Genomic DNA, 22,518 nt, shown 5'->3' with positions numbered 1-22,518 from the left:
ATGATTATTAAGGTAGCGCGGTTAACGAAAATGGCCAGAGCCCTCGCGAACAGATGCCTTGTGAAGGGATGGGGGAATAGGATAAAGCCTCGGGACGGAAGCCGTTTTTCAGTCGGGAGCCCTCGCTTTCCTCGAAGAGAACGAGGATATAACGGCATCCCACGCAAGCAGGAGAGCCTCACTCGGGCCGCGTAGTCTTTCGCCGTTGTTTAGGGTGGCGAGAGAGGATTGAGAGCACGAGAGGAGCTCGGATATGAGAACCTTGCCCTTAATGGTGAGGGGGAAAAAAAAGATAAGGGTTGAGGATCGCAAGGGTGGGGAAGGGAGGGTAGGAATGGCTCGATTGCCGTGGGTGCCCTCTTGAGGGTTGCCAGTTTTAGTGGACGTGCTAGTGGGTTTTGTTTCGGGGAATTGCGACGGGGACGGGCGCACAAGAAAGGAATTAAAAGGGTTTTATAGGGTCTCGTGAAAAGGGCCATGGAGCGGTAAAACGAGCGTTTCCGTGAGAATATTTTGAGGTCGCACGGACTAATTCAATTTGTGATCCTGCCCGCAGAGAGATAGGGAGATAGAGAGGGTTAGAAGGGAGTGTGTGAGGTGGGGATGAGAGAGGAACCATCTGAGCTCAGCTCCACTTCCGCTTTCAAGGACTTGGATTCTATCTCTTCGGCTCGTAGACCCGTCTCCCTCCCCATGAATCCGCTTCCTCGCTCTCCTTCTCCTCCTGCTCGCTTGCTTTGGTTAACCTCCCGAAAGTCACTCCCAGGTTTTACGATCAGCAATCGAATCGTTACCATGCCATTTATTTCCAGTCCCCCATCTCATGACTGGGATTTCTTCCTTTGCCTTCCAGCCGCCGAAGTCGACCGAGCGAGGAAGCCTTTCCCGTGGCTTGCCAATCCGCCAGAATCAGCGTTCGTTACGAAATTAGTCGGCAATGCGCGCAGGTCCTCGGAAGACGTTTTAGAGTTACGATAGGATTTGGTTGCGGCGGCATTTATCAACTGAACGGCAAAATTGAGGCCTATCTTTATGAAAGGGTCGTTAATCTGGGCAAAAAATAAGCTTTCTCGTGTAAGGAATAATTCTACTTTAATCTTGTTCCATGAATCTATAAACTTAGTATTTCTATCGGAGGTTTTATTTTTGGAAAAATTCAATGTGTTCGTTAATTACTCCATTGTGACTGATTTGTTATCTGTACACAGAGATCTTAAGTTACCAAACTGAGACGCATTTTCTAATTTTTCCTAATTCTTAGTATCAGGATGGAGTTAATTCGAGTTTCTATATAAGTATAAGGGAACAGTATTGATCGTGACCTTCGATTACCTCATAACCGTTCCGGAGCCAAAAATAGTCCATGGTAATAAAAAGGGCTAGGTTGCATTCAAATATTCAAAGTAGCACTCATATATTTTGATCCGTTTTATCGTTATGTAATGACGATAAAATACAGCTAGTGCCTTCCTCAACTTGCAGTATTTATGATTTGATGAGACTACAAACTCAGATAATGGATATTACGTATTGACAAATAGTCATAAAATGTGTATCTCTTTACTTGATGGTTTTTAATCGGATTATTATGAATTCTCAGCCAGCTAAGATGAAACAGCATCCGTCCGTCCACAAACCGTCCTTCCACCGTCCTATCACCGTCCTTTTACAAAAAAACATTGTATTTCTTATTTGCTCATTACAATTTTATGATATTTTGTATCATAACTACATGCTGCCGCAACATAACATCCTTTTTCATAACGAAATAAAACCCAATTTAAGAAGCATAATCGTTTTGGCATATTTAAAGTATATTTTACATATTTTTAAAAATCAAATCAGGTAGATGACGCCCCCCAATTTCCATACACTGAATAAGTCAACTTTAGGCGTTTCTCATGATTCTGTGTGCATATAATGATCCCATGTTGCTTCACAACATTATTTCGTTGCCGTTGATGCATTTTTCTATTATATGTTGCGTGTTAAATCCCAATGGTTATATTGTTATTCTTGCTTAGGGCAACCTGCAAAATGATATATCTATGATCTATCGCCGAAAAACATTAAAATTGAATGGTGATGCATAACCTCATTATATAATATATATATAATATATATATATATATATATATACGTATATATATGTGTATATATGTATATGTGTATATATATATATATGTATATGTGTATATTTATATATGTATATGTGTATATATATATATGTATATGTGTATATATATATATGTATGTGTGTGTGGGTGTGGAGAAGAATGGAGAAGGTGAAATGGACCGTGAAGAAAACAAATGAGGAAGTACTTGGTATGGTGGGCGAAGAGAGGGGATTGTTGGGTGAAATCCTATGGAGGCAGGAAAAGTGGATGAAGGGAGGGAGAAAGAACTTAGAGATGAAGAGGGACCTGATATAGAGTAGGATGCTGGATTTTGTGTTTTGTTAGGAGAGACGAAATGTTTTATTTAGTACCTGTGTCCGTCCAAAAACCTACCTTAACCGGTAGATTACCTAATAATATTATATATATATATATATATATATATATATATATATATATATATATATATATATATATAGTTTCTCTTGAAGAATGCCTCTGAGAGGGTCGAAAGCTCGAACAATTTACCGTGTGAGTGTCCTTTTAAATGTTGCTATTCTATTCCATTTGTGTTATATTGTGTCAGCCCATTATTGTGCCGCTCGTGTGAGTTTTTCCGTACAATCGTTATATATATATATATATATATATATATATATATATATATATATATATATATATATATATATATATATATATATATATGAAGTTGTTTTTAATTCATCAAAATCACTCGCAGAATAGTTAAATTCGAACGACTGGTAGGCATAGACATTTTCAACGAATGTGTCTTGAAAACTCTCTCCTTCCCGTGTCAAATATAAATCGCCGTTTTGTCTGCTAAGGAAAATAGTCTGGAAGGATTTTGGAAATTCCTGCATTGCCACTCTCAAATTCTAAAATTATCTCACGTCGCGTTTTTTTCGGCCCTTCAGAAAAAATATCCTGTGTTGTCATGCGTTTCTAATATCTCTCGAAAGAGAGATAGTTTTGTAGATTCTTCTCCCTGCTCTTTGGACGACAGGAAACGGATACCGGCCCCATATCAACGCCGTGTGGCCTATTTTTCCAATTGTATGGGCAGAGCGTGTGAATTGATTTCCCTTAAGAACTAGAAAGGGCGGAATCATCCACTTCTAGCCGGAAGGGTCCAATTCTCCCATGTCTGATTCCGTTTATCGGGCAGCTTCCTGTTGTGCAAGTAACTAGATTTCGTCTGGCGAGTAAATATGGCTGAAAAAGCAACTGCCGCCTGAATGATTAACGGGTCTAATCCAGCGCGCAAACGCCGGTGAAACAAAATATACCGCGCACCGAGAGATCTCGTGAAGCACCCGCAAGTTTCCGAGCGGCCCTCGGGAGGGTGGGAAAATATTTTCCGTGACATAACCTCCCTCTCCTCGACCCGCCTTCTTCTGTGGACTCGGGCGGGAAGAAAAATTGAATTTTCTGACCCGAGCACAGGAGAACTCTACGTATTTCTTTTTATTTTTTTCATTTTCCCCTCTTCTCCCTGTCCCAGCCACCCTTCTCCCCAACTCCCATCTTGCTTCATGTGCTGCGACTCCCAGGGGGGGTTGACTTTAATGAGAGGAACCAGCAGACATACAGCGTCCGTGCGAAAAGACTCCGGCGCATTTCTCGGAACGTCGCCGTCCCTCTTGTTAGCGGCATTGCTCTACGGACTCCCCTCCCCCTACGCCTTCCGTCCGCCTTTCAACCCTTCTCTTTTTCCCTTTTAATCCCTTTAGACGGGTAAATCAACACTCAGGCAGCTGTAAGTCCTGATTGCTGCCTTCGCACTCCGCTCCTCCCACGTCCAGTTATTTATATCTAGAACATGCGCCGGCGTCCGCGTGGTAATCCACTTGCTCTTCTTCCAGGCTAACTCCCAGCGTATCTTGAAGCTGCTTCCTTTCGACAACCGCCCATCACGATCGAAGGCCCCCGCCCATGTCCTATTTCCACGCGTCTCCCACACCCAGACGTTCGTGGGTGCCAGGATACGATTTTATTTGTTTTAGCTTCAGCCAGACATTGCGATTACTTCACTTTGAATTCATGGATATGTTACTTGATGAAATTTTCTTTCCATTTTCGCAGTTTCAAGTCAGGGTTAGTCCATGACTTAACCTTAATGCCAATAAAAACTTTGTTCGCGAAAAATGTTCTACGGTGATATTAATCGTGAATGATGAAGATCAGATTCTTGAACAGGTATTTTTTAAAGGAATGAAATACTAAATAATTACGCTGAGCATGGAAAAAATGCGGGCCAAATTAAATCAAAACACAGACTTTATTTTTTTGTATCATTGGTACTGAACACTGAAAGATTGGGTTTTCCTATGGGAGTGAATTTCAAAATTGTTTCATATCTCTGAAGAACAATGTGAGTAAATTTTCTTAGTAAAAAAGATTTTTAAAGAGTTTATTTAGTAGCTGGTTCCTCCCACCCCCCTCATTAATTCACTTTAAATAATTCACGTAATCATTTCTTTTACTGTTTTTTTCTCTCAATAAAACCAACCCTCTTTACTGTTTCACTTCTTAGCAGTTCTTTTTAGTTTTCTTTCTTACGGATTCATTCTCTTCTACTGCCTCCATTTACTCTTTTCCATAGTCTTAAGTCTTTTCTTTGACCCCATTATCAAATTAACCTCTCCCAAAATTACGAAGTTTAAATGCCACTTTGTTTAGCTATAACTTGAATTAGGAATCTGCTTTGTTTTTTTAATGGATATTTTCATACCATTTAAATACAAATAATTTCTTATATGAATATCTTTAATTTATTTAATCTAAGCCATATGTCGAGCCGTTTTTTGATCAAAGATTGTTGCTGAGAGTAATTGAAGATTCTCTTGACAATGGTCTGGATAGTTAGAGTGAATCAATTACGGTAAACGAGGAAACGATAGGGAGTTAAGTAAGTTTTGAGAAGTGGAAAGAATTCATGAGTCAACGCTATCAATTGTGAAATGATGGGCTGTAGATGAAAATAGAAAAAACATTTTTGCTTTGAATTTTAAGTGTAGAAAAGGATAGGTATGGTACTATATGTTACTAGATTTTGAAATACCCGTGACATGTGTAGCATCTCCTAATATCGATTACGACTATCAACTGACTAGGTTTTTTTACATATTTTCTGGCACCTGCATGAGAAATTAAAGCTAGGTAACACTGCAGGTCAGCTTTCCATTGATATGCTGAAATGCGTGACCAATTAATTTATTAATTATCTGAGCAAATACTTTAACTTATATTTTCGAGCATTTACCAAGCTATTGAAAGAATGAAATAATGTATTACTTTCGTATCAATGTCAGATTATAAAATGAAATGTAAAGATCATAGAGAAATTAGTCATTTGAGCATATCGAGAAAATTGTTTCGTTTGGCTTCAACTAGAAGTTCGCAAAGCAACGGTGAAAAAAGTTATGAGATTGCAGAGTGGTTTCACGCATTATAGGAGATTTAAGAGGTTTACTCTTTCATAGATACTTATGGAAGTCATGTGTGTGTGAAATAAAGCTAATTGTATATTTGATGATTAGCAGAAAGCATTCGGAATCATGACCGTCGGAAAGTTGTGGAAATAATCGAGTGAGTATAAAATTCATAAACATCATTAAATTCTATAAAAGAAATGCTTGAAATCAATAAGACAATATAAGAATGAATGGGACCCTTACGTGACTTTCATAACGTACTATGGGAAACAATAATACGTAAAGCCGCGATCACTGTTCAATGTTACGTATCATAGAAAAATGTTTGAGAGATATATAGTATACAGGGATGAGGCTGGCGAAATGATTAGAGATGTAAATTTACTCGTTCTACCACACGCCAACGCCGTCTTACTGGCTGTTAGCCTTTATTTAGGCAACGGATATGAGGGAAAAGTGCATCCAGAAGGAAGGTAGCTGTGCTAAATGGGATCAGTTGGGAAAATGGTTGCACATTGAAAGAATTCAACGAGAGGATGATTTTTTGGGTTATGCTAGAACGAGAAAAAAGATTTCGTGAGGATAAGTAAAATGCTTGCTTGATTCGTTATGTATGGCTAAACTCTTTCTGATAATAAGTAAGAGAACTAGGATAAACATTGAGTAGATTTCTAGTGTTGTGAATTGAGTTTACGCAAGTATCGTCGGAAATTTAAAAACATGTCTTCGCTGGTTCGGTTATATTGTGAGAATGGATGAGGGTCGAAATTTCAGACAGATAAATAAGAAAAAAATGGATTGAGTGAAAGGGTGCATGGACCATGGGTGAGTTTGGTCGGTGAGATTCTCATTAGAAGCAGTATAAAAATTGGCATGAATCAAAGGGTATAGTGGAACAGTCTGTATTATATATAAATTCGACTTTGGTCAAAGATATATCATGTATCAGGATTCGAAAATGTAATGGAAAATAAGTTTACATAAACAGCATTTTACTCCTTTCGATGTTCCTATCTGCATAATACTTTTGTTTAGGATTTTTTTTTCAGTTTTATCTTCCACACCTACGCCGAAATCATTTAGAACAAAAGCACATCAGTTAATAGTTATGTATTCTATACATAACTATTATTTGCGTTGATATGTAACTTTCGAATGGACCGGTCGATGGGTGTGGGCGTGAAACGGTTTGAATTGGTGTGACGATACTCATATCCCGATTCTGATCGATTTTTCAATGATTTCCTGGGTTCTACTTGGGTGTTGTATTGGGCATATCAATGATTGTACTCCATAGACGTGTTGGACGTTGAAGTGACCCCCTTGCGCGTTTTGTTGAGAGGTATTTAGTAGTCCAGATTCTCCGCACTTTTCCTCTTGTTCTTATAGATTCTGAAATTCAATTAAACCTATCCTGTCCTCTTATAAAGAGCAATGATGTGCATTTATACATTTAAATATGTTCAGTGTGTTATTCTTATCGTATGATATAGTATGTTGCCAAATTCCTTAGGTAGATTTTTGGAGTTACCTCATTTGGCTTCGGTGGTGCTAATATTTTCCTAAAGTGCGTGTTATTCCTAGTGATTGTAGCAATGGTTTCGATTGTGAAGAAAAATGCTTGGTATGTTTATTAGCCGAAAATGTTATTCTTTTACTGTAATTATATATTTTGTGTTGGTACAATATGAAGAGGTATATGCATTCTAATTTTCATTCTTAGCTGCTGGCCATTATTGCAGTCATGGCTCAGTTTTTACTTTGCCATATCATCCGAATTCAAATAATCTGAATTTTGGGTACTCTCTCAATTGTTTGCGTATTTTGAAGAGTGCGGAATTCCTTATTCCATCAGGCACCGTGAAATTTTGACTGCACTTAGATTTTGAAGATGTGTTGTGCGGCATAATGTTTATTTTACCCTTCTCATTGCATTCATTTCTAAGGCCAACCATTTTTATTTGCTAAAATTGGAAAAAATGTACCCTTCATCTGACATGTTATTAGCCATATTTTTTGCATTTGTTATTTATACGAACTTAAATATAAACAATTACTGTCTGATATTATGAATCAACCCTGAGTTAGTCTCTCGCGCATACTTGAGAATGTTCCATGTGCTAATTAATTTAAGGCCTATCTCTCCGAAATTAAAAATATCAAGACGGCTGAAATTCCGAACACGGTCTTGCGTAATTGCAGTGCCACGAGAATGCTCTCATCATCAATCCACTGGTCTCCACTTCGCGCGACATAAACACTGAATATTCCGTTTTCGAATAGCGGCAGGATAAAAACGAGATTGTTAATTCGAAGTTACGATTCGCCTCGGGAACAACATAGGCCATAACGGGGGGGGGGGGCTTTTGACGCTTTAGCATTTTCAAGGCCCCTCCCTTCTCACAGAGCCCGCTGGCCCTATAAATCAAGGCTTCTGTTTCTCCACGAGCAGCAAACCACCTCATGGGTCCAAATACATCGGCATTCCTTCACATGAACATTTGCCAGTATTTCATCGTTAGCGGTCAAAATTTTAACGGGCGTCTACTGCCTGCTGCCCATTGCCCCTAACTGCGAGTCCCCTCATCACATCCCTCAAATGTCATCGCAGGCATCATATCCCATCCTTTTATATTTAAACCGCCGTCTGATATGGGGGCCCATTCTGCACATACAAGCTCGCTTCGGGCGTGAATTGTCATCGCTGTCTCCTCACGCTGCTTTAATCATTCGGGATTTTCTCTCGCTTGAGTGATGGCTGCGGCTATAATACTCATTATCCTTCTGTACAAAAGTATCATCCGCCGTTGGACATTACGGAAGAATTATTTAAGAACACCAAGACCGAAATCCCTTGCCTCGAAGCATTAAAGTTGTCATAGATTCTAGATTTCAGAGAGGGCACGTTTTTATTTTTGCTTTGAATGAAAACTTCTTTGAAAAAGAACATACACCCTTCATTATATCTTATACTTTGAAACTCAATCAGCATTTTTCCTTATGTAAGTTTTATGATAGCCTGTTATTTATGGTGGTTGTGATTTCTACTATTATACCTCTCGAAAAATATGTCTAAAAGCCTCTGTTGTGATTTCATGTTCCATGATCGGTTCATCCGCCTATTAAAAATCAGTAATTTTTTTCATTGGTTATCTAAGCTTTATTAGACTCGTAGAGAACTCAAGTTGAGGCAGTACTGATAGAAAAATTAGGTCATGGGCAATATAATTGATCCAAAATGAATTATAGTCATAAATGATTTAGCAATTATATAGAATTACGTATTGCGCAATTAAAATATTATCTCTCAATCGTATATTTCTTTATGGAAGGCATGCTGAATTAATTTGAATGGAGTATTTCTCCTTAATAAACTCCAAATGTTATAATTCATCGAAAAAAATTGTAGGTCATCACAAACGGATTTTCAGATAATAATTTTATTTAGGTCTCTTACTCTTCCTCAATTCATTAGGTGCCTAAAAATCAGTGAGAAGTCGTATGGATTTACAAGCGAAGGGAATTAATCTCAATCCAACTCTTGTCCCGATTGAATATTCGATTCAATCGTCGTTGTTTCTGCACTGGTTAGTGAACATTCAACGTTATTTTTAAAAAAAACTCAACCATTGTCGGGACCGTAAATGAGAGGACTCAATTCTGTGATCGTGTTATTTAGATAGAAAAATAATATCGTCCGTGCTGCCCCGATTATTGACGATTGATCACGAGTCGCTAGTGGAGAATAGCAGTGTTCCAGGATTAAGGCTAATTGAAATTTATGCCCATGGAATTCGTTCGGTCACGTTCATGACACGGGAGTTTTTTACTTGCCATGTGAAAAAAAGATATCCTATATTTTATGAACTAGTCCACGGGGAATCCGTTCAGTCACTCACATATTTCATAAATTTAAGAATATATTTCCAATCCAACTATTAAATAGGTCTTGATTTTATTCTCATCACACAAAGAATTTAAGCATCTGGTGTATCTCATTGATTTCCACGGCCATATTGGAATGAAGCTTTTGTGGAAATACTCCGGATAAAAATCAGATAAAATTTTGTGAAAGATCAGCGTCACAGTAAGTGCATCATATCTTTCTTGCCGTAACATATGGGCATTGTTCGGAATGCGTATATCTATTGAATGGCGTTAATGGGAGGAAATGAATAATAAATTAAAATAACGATGCAATTAAAATTAACTACTTTCTTTGGAAACCCAGAAGTTAAATCAGTTAACTCATCTTGTGACTCTGCTCAAAGGTTTTGTATTAGTAAAAGATATCAATCCTCAGTAATGTTGAGATAATATTTTCATTATGTCACTTGAGTAAGAGTTAAATTTTAATGATCAGAGCCAGCACCTTTTAAAAATTACTTTGGATTCTAAAACTCATTCATAGAGACAAAATCCTATCGCTTTTTACCTTTTCGACGAAATATGGAAGTTGAAATATTCATACACTGTTACCTAATTACGACATATATTACGTATTTTAAAATGATAGCATATTTGTATTCACATTATTACGAAAAGTCATGAAAATTCGGCTATTTACTAAATTACCGATGCATTATTGAGTAAACATTGTGGCGTTCAGTCCCAAACATATTCTTTTTGTGTGAAAATCTTTGCTTCTATCTCCTGTTAGTAGGGAGGATGACTCTATAAAGTGTTTAATTCTGAGGCTGACCTATTATATTTTGACTACTAATAAACATCGTACTGTCACAAGAATAAAAATATACATGTTAAAATATGTTTTTAATATTTCTGTAGAAATGATATTTCTATAGGTTGGAACCAGTCTGTTGTATAAGCCAGTTAGTGGCCAAATTCTCTCTCTAATGTGTCTCGATGCCTTTTTGATAAAATTAGAAAACATTGCGAAAATTTAAGTTTGAGCTTTAAATTTATTTATTGTATGACTACTAAGTATGTATTGACCTTATTACTACATACTATATACGAATGAATTAATTTAAATATTCCCTAAGAACTACTGTTTTTTGTCCCATTCTTAAAGGAAAAGATTTAATTTATGGTGAAAGATAAAATTCTCCTAAAACCACAATGGTATCTATTTTCTACCGTGTGCTGGGGGTCGCAAACTTCCCCACGGGGTTCCTAAATGTTCAGGCTTCTGTAAAGATTTTCATCCAGTAGGGAAAACCAACCAGGAAGTAAATTCAAAGGATACAGTGCGATGCTTTTATGCCAAATCCAATAAACCCTGGTGGTTTCAATCCAATAAAAACCTTCCTGCCTCCACATATTCCGATGAGGGACTGCCAGTGTACATTCCTATCATATATGATCATGGATATTAGTCGATGAATGCTTTATGAACTGACAGAGAACTGACTATTACCGGAATGATAAAGGTCACCTCTAACATCTATTCTGTTATTTATATGCCAATTGAAAAATTACACGATAATTTTGAGCATATTATTGATTACTCATTTTTACATGTACATTTGTAGTGTGGCAACCCAAGCCAGGAAAATATAAATTCACTGTTGAGACCGTTGCTGTAAGTTTTAATTGAGTAATGAAAATATTTGAGTCCTTCATGATTGGGTTTTATGCGTTTTACTGTTAAACCTTAATGCAATTTGTGAGATGAATTGAATGAGCGTCAGAAGTCAACAAAACTTATAATTATTAGCATATATTTGCCTTTATGGGTAATTGAAGGGCAAGTAATTGATGTCATTTGGCACACATCAGATCCTTTGGCATCAGTTCCAGTTGTTTCGGAATTATGTTGACTTAGAGAACACAGGGCTTTTATTTGCGAGTAGGAGATCTTCTGACTTAGCCCCGATTGAATTGCTTAAAATGGGTATTATTTACATTCAATTGAAATATCTCCTTTGAATGAATTTTATGTATTTGATTTTAAGAGATCTATTGTAGTAATATCAACTACGCTGAGAAATATTTATCATACGAGCATGTTACCTTAGGAAAAAATTGCTTTATACTGATATTTAAAATTTAATTTTACACGATAATTAGTTGTGCACGTTTAATTACTCGTTGCACTAAGTTAACTATGTGTTGTGTATTTATTATTTCCATATTCAGTAGTTCTATTACGAGTAAATATTAGCTTTTGATGCCGCTGTATTAAAAAATTCTGTCTAAAATTAGGTCATTTTTTTCCTTCTGAAAAAAGAGGCAAAAGAAGGCAAAAATAAGGTAAAAGAAGCAGTGAAATGCCTGTTATCACATATTTGATCAGTAGTAAGGCCCCATCAGCTGCGTCATGTTAACAGCGTATAAATGCGGCAAAATTTCTTCAATATTTAATGTAGTTGATAAAAGGAAAATAAAATATAAAATCCTCTAGTTCACGAAAAATAATTGAAAATTAATAATGAAGCCTAAAGTATAGACCATTGATCCTTTTCAGTAATCTAATCCATGCGTTATTTCTAAGGATTAATTTTCTACCCTATACTCCATTTTGCATTTTATATCATGAGCAATCAATATTTTGAATATTGCCATAAATATGCCCAATCGAAATTTTCAGTTTTATGTCATAAATATGACCAATTAAATAGGAATGCATGTTTTGCAGAGTCTAACCGATGAAATGAATAATGACCTTTATAGTTTGTGAAGCGTTAATCATTATAGAGGAATTTATTGTTTCATGTGAATTTTCGATCCTCTTGTAAAGATTTATATACGTAATACTGATCCTCGATTAATGGTTTCATGTCATTAAGGTGAAATGTAAATACGGCATTGGAGTTTTAATTTTGATATCTTACGCGTCGTTTGGACGTGATCAGTAACTGTAACATATTTGATTGAAAAGCTCACAACCGTGATCTGGTTTATTTATTTTTTAAAATTTTTAATCCATCTCCTGATTCCTATGAACCCTACCCTCATTATTCCAAAAACCCGTTAATGGTCAAAGTGATCTCCATGAAATAATGTTTGTTAAAAATTGCGAACTATTTCGATAGAGCATTCATCCCGAATGCCATTGAAGAATAAATTGCCTCGATTACATGACGGCCCAGTTTTTTTTCATACCTTATTATGACTCAAACATTTAAAGCGATTTGTATCTGTATACGTTCAGGCGATTTTGAAACAGCACGGATAATACTGTTTCAACTTTTATTAGGGTGCGTATGATTAATAATTTAATGCATTTATTTTTTCAGAATGGTGGTGCCAAAGATGGTTTCGACATGAACGTGGTTCCTGCATGGCAGCGTGGTTACACGGGGAAGGGCGTCGTGGTTTCCATATTGGACGATGGCATCCAGACCAATCACCCGGACCTCGCCCTTAATTATGTGAGTTCCGACCCCTGAGACACAATTCCGGTCCTCTACCATTCTGTCCCCGTTTACAGGGCACCATTTTTTTCGCGTGACCTAATGGAACGAAAGTCCGATCAAGTTAGTCTGGGTAGTTAGCGTCTTTGCCTGCTAGCACAAAGGTCGCAGACTCGAGTCACACCTTAGATACAGGTTCTGAGACTTGAGAGTGTTTTGGCTTCTGGGATGCCTGGCGGCGAGGCAAGGGTTAGTCTATCCCAGTCACTATCCCAGGGGCATATGAACCACCAGATGCCCAGTGAGTAAAACCCCGGGCAGGTTTTCAAACGGAATTTTTGTTGGAATGATTACACACACCCCCTGTTCTATGGTTTAGGTCACTTTCTATTGGCTGTAGCTTGGTCCACCCTATTCAGAATTCCCTTACACGCTAGAGTAGTTTCCATGTACGAATAGCACTTGAGCCTATTTTTCTAACAATTTTTGTCATTTTAGTCGATTTTTTAAGTAATACGATAAATTTAACCCCTCATCGCACTGGGCATGCCTTTCTCCTAAACTCACCTAATGTAGGGATAAAGGGTTAAGATGTATTTAGCTACTAAATTCTTACGAAATTGGTAACAATAATAATGTTAACTTTATTGTTCTGTTGGTCAAGTGCATGATGTAGAACATGGTCAGCAGGTTGAGGAAAATAAATAAAGTAGTAATAATGCACAAAAACATTAATACGCAGACCACATCATTGCACAAAAACCATCATTCTAATTACAATTTGTCAACTAAGAATTCATCAATAATGTAGTGACACTTGAAGAGTAATAACTTCTTGACTTCAATTTAAAAGGCAGTCACAGTGGACTTATTTTTTATGCTCATTGGTGGTTTATTATAAATAAGTGAGGCTGCAATAAGCGGTCCTTTCTTCGATACAATGAGTGGTTGATTTTTCAGGTGCACGTTCACCCTTTCGCGTGTCAAGTCATCATGCACGGTGGAATATGGTGAAAACAAGCATCAATTCTTTCTTAAAAGTAGAGAAATATGAAGGAAATATATGCATGGCGGAGTCATTAAGTTCAGTTCCTTAAATAGTGGCCTTCCTGGGATCCTCCTGAGAGCATTTACCATTGCTTTTAGAGACCTTTTTTGCATAGAAAATGCCTTCATTGCTGCACTAGAGCTCCATAAGAAGACAACTCCATAGGTTAAGTAGGAATGAATTTTGGCAATTTATAACAGTTTCAAAGTCTAAAGTGAGGTAGTTGGGGTAAGTTTCCTGATCTTGTATGTCCCAGTGGCCATTGTATTGATTAGCTCATCAACATGAGAATAGCAGTCAAGATTTTTACTTAGAGATAATCCCAAAAGTTTGTAGAACCAGACTGATGAATAGATTTATGTGAATCTTCTCTAAGAAGAGAACTTTAGGTAGGTGGATTCATTTTATTATGAAATTGTCGAAAACATGTTTTATCCACATTCAATAGCTAGTTGTTTGACCTTCTCCAGTTTGATATGTTTGTTAGAGAATGACGAGAAGAGGTGTTATCAGGTGCAAAAATTCACTCCCATGAGACGTATCATCAGCGTATGTAGGTTACATTACATTACCTGCAATATTACTTCACTATTGGGTAAATAATTGTGAAGGTTATGTATGAATATAATAAATAAAAGTGGGCCTAGTACTGAGCCTGGAGGTACTTCACAATTCGGTTCAACTAGGCTGGACCTAAATGTGCTAGCACCAGACTTATGCTTGAGATTTATCTGGACCATTTGTTCACGATTTGAGAGATAAGATCTCATCCACGATACATAAATGCCATTAATTATAATGCTGAATAATTTGGAGTAGGGTATGTTGTGATCTATGGTATCAAATGCTTTAGATAAGTCAAAAAATGCCAAATATCTCTTTACCATTTTAGTCCCCAGATTATTTTATTAATTAGTTGAAAGGCTGCAGTTATGGTTGACTTCCCCTGTATAAAGTCATGCAGGGAAAAATGTAGAATATTTAAGTAGCTGAAATGCGTGGTGGCTTAAGGTGTGATAAGCCATCTTATAATCAACATTTTTCTGTGAAAATTCGTTTATACGCAGAATTACTTTTTTCAGAACGAGCTTCTTAATCATCAAGCGAGATCTGCATTAAGGGACTTTTCATGTCCTTAAGTTTATTCGCTGAAACACACCCATGAAGGAATATTTAAAACTTAATTTCAATTTTTTTCTCAAAGTCGGATTTAAGACAATGCTATTCACCGCAAAACATTCAGCGTAGCGATTTACCACAGATCTTAACTCCTGATACTCATTACTTTATCAAGAAATTTGGTTACTAATCCATCCAAGATTTCATTTTCCAAGTTTTTTTATCCCAGAGGACTTGAATATACTGGTAGATCCCGCTCATGATCCACTGAAATTATCACAATCGTTTTGATTATTAATTTCAGTCCCTTCGGAATTGGCGTTTTTAAGGGTCTGGCAAGAAGAAACAGTAGGGAGTTCTGAAATTTTGCAATAATTTTCCTAACGACATTTTTGCGGTTCGCAATGAACTCGTCGTAAGGACGAAGGCATAAAAATATATTTGTGGAAGAATAGAGTCCAGCGGATACATTTTACTGAATAGCTTCTATTCGCCGTAGATTGTTTTACAACCCATGCGATGATGAATGAGTTGGGTTAACTACTATACACCCTCAATTCGTCGTTCCCATCATTACCCCTCGGACTCCTTCGATCTTTAATCTAATTCCCGAACGACGGGAAAACGTGAAGCCATTGGTCAAATAGTCCCCATAACTTCGGTTTACGAGAACTGGATGATCTTCAATGCAGTTTAATGAAGTGGATATTAAATAAACGAGGAGATTGTTTCTTTAATTGGAAAAAAGTATAACATGAGATCAATGAGTTAAGATTCTAGTGTACTTCTGCTAAATGTTAGAATGCATTCTGTATATATTTATAAGAAACGCTGAAATACTCCTTGCGTATAATTTAGAGAACATTTTCCATCGGTGGATACTTCAGGTTTGAAGGTTTTTGCACCACATGTGGTATATATATATATATATATATATATATATATATATATATATATATATATATATATATATATATATATTCCAGAAAATCATAAATCCTTTTTTCAACGAATTTTTAATTTACCGATTGTCGCGTAGGCATTACGTCCTCTTTGATTCCTCAAATTTGATATCCTTAAAATTTCTGAACTATATTCAATCGATACTTTTGTAACTGGCATTCTGAGTAATGGGGACGAGTTCATTCTTACCCTAATCTCTTTCTTAATTTGCGTCCCGATAGGTATAGAGTAGTAGTCTGAAGCATTTTTATGTAATATTTCCCGAATATCATCTTCATAGCTCCTCTAAAAACACGAATAAACGTATTTACTTATTCAATCGTTATTACTAATTACCAATATGTAGATTCAAGTTTTATATGGTATTACATTTTCCTCATCTGATAATGCATAGTAATATTCATGCTCAGACAGGTAGAGGCAAACACGAATATCTCTTGAATATCCGGATGGCTCTCCAGAAGTTGGAGTCATGTGCTGGGTAGCGAAAATAAAAATCCCAGCAAATGCAAATGATTTATACCCTGTGAAATTCATGTGTTTGAATGTTGTCTATTCGTAGTTTTTACTCCATAGTCATCTTTTTGGCTCCAGAATCTCATAGTTATGGCTACACTTGGGATTTGATTGCATTTATCTTCAGATATAATTTTGAAATCGTTTCATTGACACCGAACTGTATTATTTGAATTATTGAAAACCATTTTTTACAATAAGAGGATCGGGATGTTTCGGTGGCTAACGTGCTGGCTTCCTACCCAGAGGGTCCGGGTTCAAATCCCGGCGGCGTTGAATATTTTTCAGAGGTATCTCGATCCCTACCCGAGGTGCTTTGTGGAGGGCACTTTGAGTGAGTACGCCGTCCGTCAGATGGGACATTAAGCTGCCGACCCCCTGGCGCCTTTCGTTAAGAGTAGGCTAATGCCGACGCCAGGTTTCTCTCCACCCTTCATCCTTTCCTGTCCATCCCTAATGGCACAAATGACCTCAGCTGCCAGTCACCTCCCCTAAAAATTACTGCTACTGTTTTTATGACAAGGTAATTTCAGTAACCCGCCGTACATAATTATTGACGTAATGTGAAATAAATTTAATTCGTTTACTAATCGAAATAATAATTTCGTATACTTGCTCGCGGTTCAGTGAGTTTAATTACCCCTAAAAACTATTATTTTAGTTTAAGTTTAGTCGTGTTCATGGCTCCAAAACATTAGGCTAATCGAAGTTTTGGAAAAGGGTTTAACACTGTTTTTATTACATTGCTAAAGGGAGTAAAACCTTCGTTCACATTTCTATGTTAAATGAGTTCCTCATCAATTAGAAATAAAGTAATAACTGTATTTCGGAACCAATACAAAGGAAGTGTGTGGTGAGGAGTGCAGGTCACAAAACCAAGTTATCTCTAGTCATCAGAAATTAAGTACGAGTGGAGAATTTCACAGTTCATTTATTTACAAGAAATTTGTCTGCTCTTTCCCAAGAGACTTCCAGGTTAACGGCTAGACCGTGGCTTTGTGGGAAGTAATCTTTTTGCGTCCTTGGCAAGTAATCGCATTATGAAATGAAAGAGTCCACGTAGGAACCCGAGATCAAATTAGAGAAATGATGTGGTAACTGCGAAAGCCGAAATTCCGGTGTCTCATTGTATTCGATTTGAAGTCAGCGAAATATATTTTCCTTGTCACTCTTTAGACCAAACTCTTTCAAAAAAAATAGTGAGGCTGTGATAGATTTTTATATTTCCGAGTTTTTTCAGTAATTTTTTTCCTCCTTCACGTAATAGTTAGTAACTATACTGAAGTTGAGGATATCCTTTGCTGTAGCAGCGTCCGTTTTACACCATTTGCAAAAACTTTTAGTTCAAATTTTCTTTCAGGTTGAGGTAGATGTGAGATGGATGCTTTATGGCATTTTGCTTGCAATCATGGTTTCATTGAGTTGCCGCTCTTAGTAGAAGCGTGATTCTTGAAGTTATTTCTAGGGGCTTATTACCTTCATATTTTCTCCATTATATGGCCCTAATAATTTTTACGCACACATATCTCTTCTCTGCCACTTTTATACTTGTTTCATCGATGCTCATCTGCCCCTCAGATTTTCCCCCGTCGTGAGAGTCTCTTCCACATCATTCACTAAATATAGAGGGCATTACACGTATGGGTGCATCCAGTTCGCATTCCGTTATAATTCATTATATTTTGACGTAATTGTGTAAATTATGTACCTATCGTATTACCAACAGAGTTAACCTTATTTTGGTAAATAAAATTCTAACCATCCATAATAGATGTTTATCAACTTAGTTGTACTCTCACATTAGCAACTTGATACAGGAAGATACCTTTATGAATTTTACTTAGATAGTCGTCGTAGGTTTAGTTTCTCCTTGCAAATGAACGACTACTTAATGAGTAGACCCGTTGCGCAGCTGCTTGATAAACCTCTTGGTAATGATTGCATAGATGGAAAGAATAAAGTAAACATTTTTTAACTAGAGTTTTCTCAATAATATAAATTGTCACTGTCTGCCTATGCTGAGTCTTTATCTTCCTTTTAATCCCTGGGAATAAAGATCAGTACTGTCACAAACACCACTGAATAAATTAAAATAAATTAAAACTCTTGACTTCGGGTCGACCTAGTTTTCTCGTAGTTAAATATAACTACGTTATTGAAAACTTGCGCAGGCTATCAGTTTTCTTTCGTCAAAAATTATATATTCAAGAATTTGTTTCCTTCTTTAGATTAAATACACTATCTTAGTTCTAAGGCTTTTGGGAGTAGATCTAAAGGAAATTAAGTAACAAAAATATTGTTGAAAAATAATGAAAACTCTGATGAGTAACACCTGCTCATTGGAGATGGTACGCGGAAAATGGGAACAAATATTTATATTTTTTAAAGCTATTGATTTGATTGACTAAATTAAACTAACTAACTTGATAAACCCATGAGTGTTTTTAAGAATATTATCAGTTCCATTATCAGTTATTCTAAGGTTCGCGAGTACGCAGTTTTTTCGTAGTATTTCGAAATTATGATTTTAGTGCCCAAGAAAACGACTCATGGCAACATTATTGAGAAATTCCCTTATTAATATCCGATAAATGTGTTAACTCTTTTCTGTCGTTGTGCATTCCATGTCATTACATTCTCGTTTTAGTTCGTAGCGTCGTCATGGCGCTGTGTCCTTGTAGCCCCATTCCTTTCGGCCCCGTCTTAATAAGCCCTTCAGCAGTCGTCTCCTTGGGCCATGTCCATTTATTTTCCTAATTAAGACGCCTGCTCCGGTCTAATTCAGCTGCCCGAGGTTGTGAGGAGCCACCATCGAGTGCCGACTCGTCCAATCAAATTTCTCTTCAAGGCAGATTGCGCCATTCAGGCATTACGAGCGTAGAGGACGAGGAGAGCTCCTCACTTATCCCAGTGTTACACCATGGAAGATGTCAGGAGGGACCTGTCCCGAAAGGAAGGCCTCACCGTAGGGTCAAATTTAGTGAGGGTTCATTCCTGCAGCTTTTCGTCAATAAAAGACACTTGTAATGAAGTACACTTGATTTGAGCCTGGCGAGTGGAGTACTACCACTGCGGAGGTCATTTCATCATCGAGTGTCATTTGAGTTTATGAGGGCTTGGAAACCTCCGACTCTTAAATCACAAAATAAATCTAAGCTTATGAAGTAATCTGTTTGTAAAGAGGTCACTTTTATTATGTCTTTACATTGGACTTCTTAGTCATACTTCTATTGAATATACTAAATTGAGTTTTTTCAAGTATATCTTTCTCGCGAGGAAGTGGGATCGTAAGGATATACGCGGCAAAGTATTCTGAAGAGTTTCTCTTGCACATGTCACGCTGAACGAACATGAATGTGAGCGCAAATGAAAGACATAATTTCTATTCATGTTCTATCTATCCGAGCGGAAATCCATCGCTCTGACAGATAATCCTCCGCTTCGAATTGAGTAGACAAAGAAGATTTCCAATTGAGGAGATCATTAGAAAGTTTTCCTTGACTGGTATGAAGCGTCGTTTTATCTCAATAATTGCTGAAGTTCAGTAATAAGCTGTTACATGCTTCTAGGGAAAATTTTAATCTTCGTTGAGGGCCTTTAACTCTGCAGATGAAGCGAAATCTAATATGTGGGGTCTTTTATAGTAAATTTTGAAAGTTGAAGTCGGAAGCATCTACTTAGATTAACTATTTTAAGTATTTTCAACGTTTTTGACATTTTTTAAGATCCTTTTAAAAGATCCAGTTCTCAAAAATGTTATTAGCATGAAGTTTCCCGTATTTCCTGGTTTATTTTTTTCGGTTTGCTATTTTCATTACTTGTCTGGGTCTCAAGGAAGTTTTAGAATTAACTTGTTCCGTTTCTCTCCTACTCTTATGTGACTTGGTTGCTGACATTATGACTGTCTGTCTGCAGAGCTGAAAACCTACTTTGTAGACACTTCCATATGCATTTCGCGCTTGCTGCTGACTGTAGTTTGCAGTGTGCGATCTTGCGAGTCCTTTGCCGGCGAATTCCCCTTAACGTGATTCCTTGAGTGTCACGAGTGGTTGAAAACGCCGGGAGTTCATTCCCTTCTATTGCCTCTCGCCTACTTCCCCCACGATCAAAATCGACAATTCAGACCTCTCTGACATGCCTTCGAGACGCACTTGAGACATGTTGCATCGGAACGCCGGCGCGCTTTTTGTTAATTGCCATGGCATAAACGTTGCCAAGGATTTACGTCCCTCCATCTCCCCTACCCCCAATCCACCCACCTATCCCTGGATCATTTTTATGATGCCATGACGCTAGGCGCCGACCTCAAAAAGAGGGAACAATCCATGACATTTCCGCGTCCATCGTTTATCACGTGATAAAGAGCAGTCGTTTTTCGTCACTAGTGCGTGCCAAAAAACTCCCCGTGCTCGACTGAAATATGCATCTCTTTCTCGGTGTCTCATTTTTTTTCCAGCGCGCGAAAAATCGCGGTCTGTGGTGAACACGTTAATTTTTTCCTCCCCTCTCCCTTCCGCCCCCTCCCCAACTCCGCCTACGGATTCCTCTCGCGGTATTATTTTTTTCCCCTCTCAAAACGAGGAAAAGTTGACCGGTTAGATGGACATTGCCGTAAATTTCCACTCTTTTGGCGAGGCTCCGACGGGGGGAGGGGGTGGGCGGTGTGGAAGATTTTCGTCACCAGATGCGAGGGAGTGGTGGCGGAGGGGAGAGAAGGGTGTTCGGCAGGGTAGCAGACTTTGGGAGGTAGCCGATATGGAAGGGTTTTTGCCGGTGTCGGGGATTGCTCTGGAAAGGGGGATGGCGTTGAGGTATTGAATCAGTCATCACTCGCCCCCGTAGTCGAGCACTCCAGACCTCTCTTTACCAAACCCCTTCCCTGGACCTTTTCCATCGTCTACCTACATTTCTCTATCAAACACAACTTCAGTTCCTTCCATCATGTTCCCTTGGAAGTACTGTTGCACTTTGAACAGTTTCAGTCCTCATTCTTTTTAATTTCACCTTGCTACCTTAGATTTCATCACCGTGGCGATAACCAAGCGCGAAAACGATATAGAGGGCTTTCAAATCAGCTGAAATTTAGATTTATTGCCCAAGGGTTTGTACTCTGCTGCTTTTCCTAAAATGCTAATCTCCACAATTAATGGAGTCTTCCACGTTCATATCCTCACCATTAAATAAATTTCACCCCATGCATTTTTACCAACAGAAATCCATTTATTAAGATATACTGATGACACTGAAATTATTATGGTGCATAAAATAATTTACTTTATCCCTGACTCATTCTGAAGGTTTTTTTCGGAATATTCATAAAGTAATTTCATTTCAATGCAACAATTTCAGTGTGTAAAAATCATTCGCCTTGACTGGGATGAATGATTGCGAATGATTTTTACACTCTGAAATTGTTGCATTGAAATGCACATTAGCGGATGACTCCGTTAAAAGTTACTGTTGCGGCATCTCCCGCAGTTTCTTTGGAAGTATTTTCATGCTAGGATTATATGTTATTAAGATGAAGAACCAATATTTCATTATAATATATATATATATATACACACACACACATATATATATATATATATATATATATATATATATATATATATAGTATGTGTAGAAATACACACACATATATATATATATATATATATATATATATATATATATATATATCCTTCGGGATGATAACTTTGGATTTGGGTTTTTGTTATATGATTTTTTTTTGGTATGTTCAATCGGATTGTTTCTTCATCAAATAAGTATAAATGAATGTTTTTGTTGCGTGTGGTTTTGAGATCTGACGATCTTACTACTGTATTTAATGTTGAATTAATTGGTTTAGATTATCCAATGTTTTATTTTAAATTAAAATTCAGATGCGTGACTGCACGTCCCTGGTGTTTCATTCAGTTTCCTAGTTAATTTCGATTTTTCCTCTAAGTAAGCCCCTGGTGGAAATGAGGAAATCGTAA

The 22,518-nt window shown here is 37.3% G+C and overlaps 1 protein-coding gene across 2 annotated transcripts in view; it reads left to right on the top strand.

Moving 5' to 3' along the window:
• The window catches only part of Fur2 (furin-like protease 2), a 662,008-nt gene that overhangs the window by 206,615 nt on the left and 432,875 nt on the right, over positions 1 to 22,518 (top strand). For both annotated transcript variants that reach the window (XM_071593475.1, XM_071593474.1), the window contains exon 2: positions 12,775 to 12,909. In XM_071593475.1, the coding sequence (XP_071449576.1) occupies positions 12,802 to 12,909 (108 nt within the window). In that variant the 5' untranslated portion in view covers positions 12,775 to 12,801. The remainder of the gene's footprint in view (positions 1 to 12,774; positions 12,910 to 22,518) is intronic.

Source organism: Hetaerina americana, unplaced genomic scaffold (assembly GCF_022747635.1).
Source record: "Hetaerina americana unplaced genomic scaffold, ioHetAmer1.1.p SCAF_6, whole genome shotgun sequence".
Lineage (NCBI taxonomy): Eukaryota > Metazoa > Arthropoda > Insecta > Odonata > Calopterygidae > Hetaerina > Hetaerina americana.
This window is presented reverse-complemented; position numbering and strand designations above follow the sequence as displayed.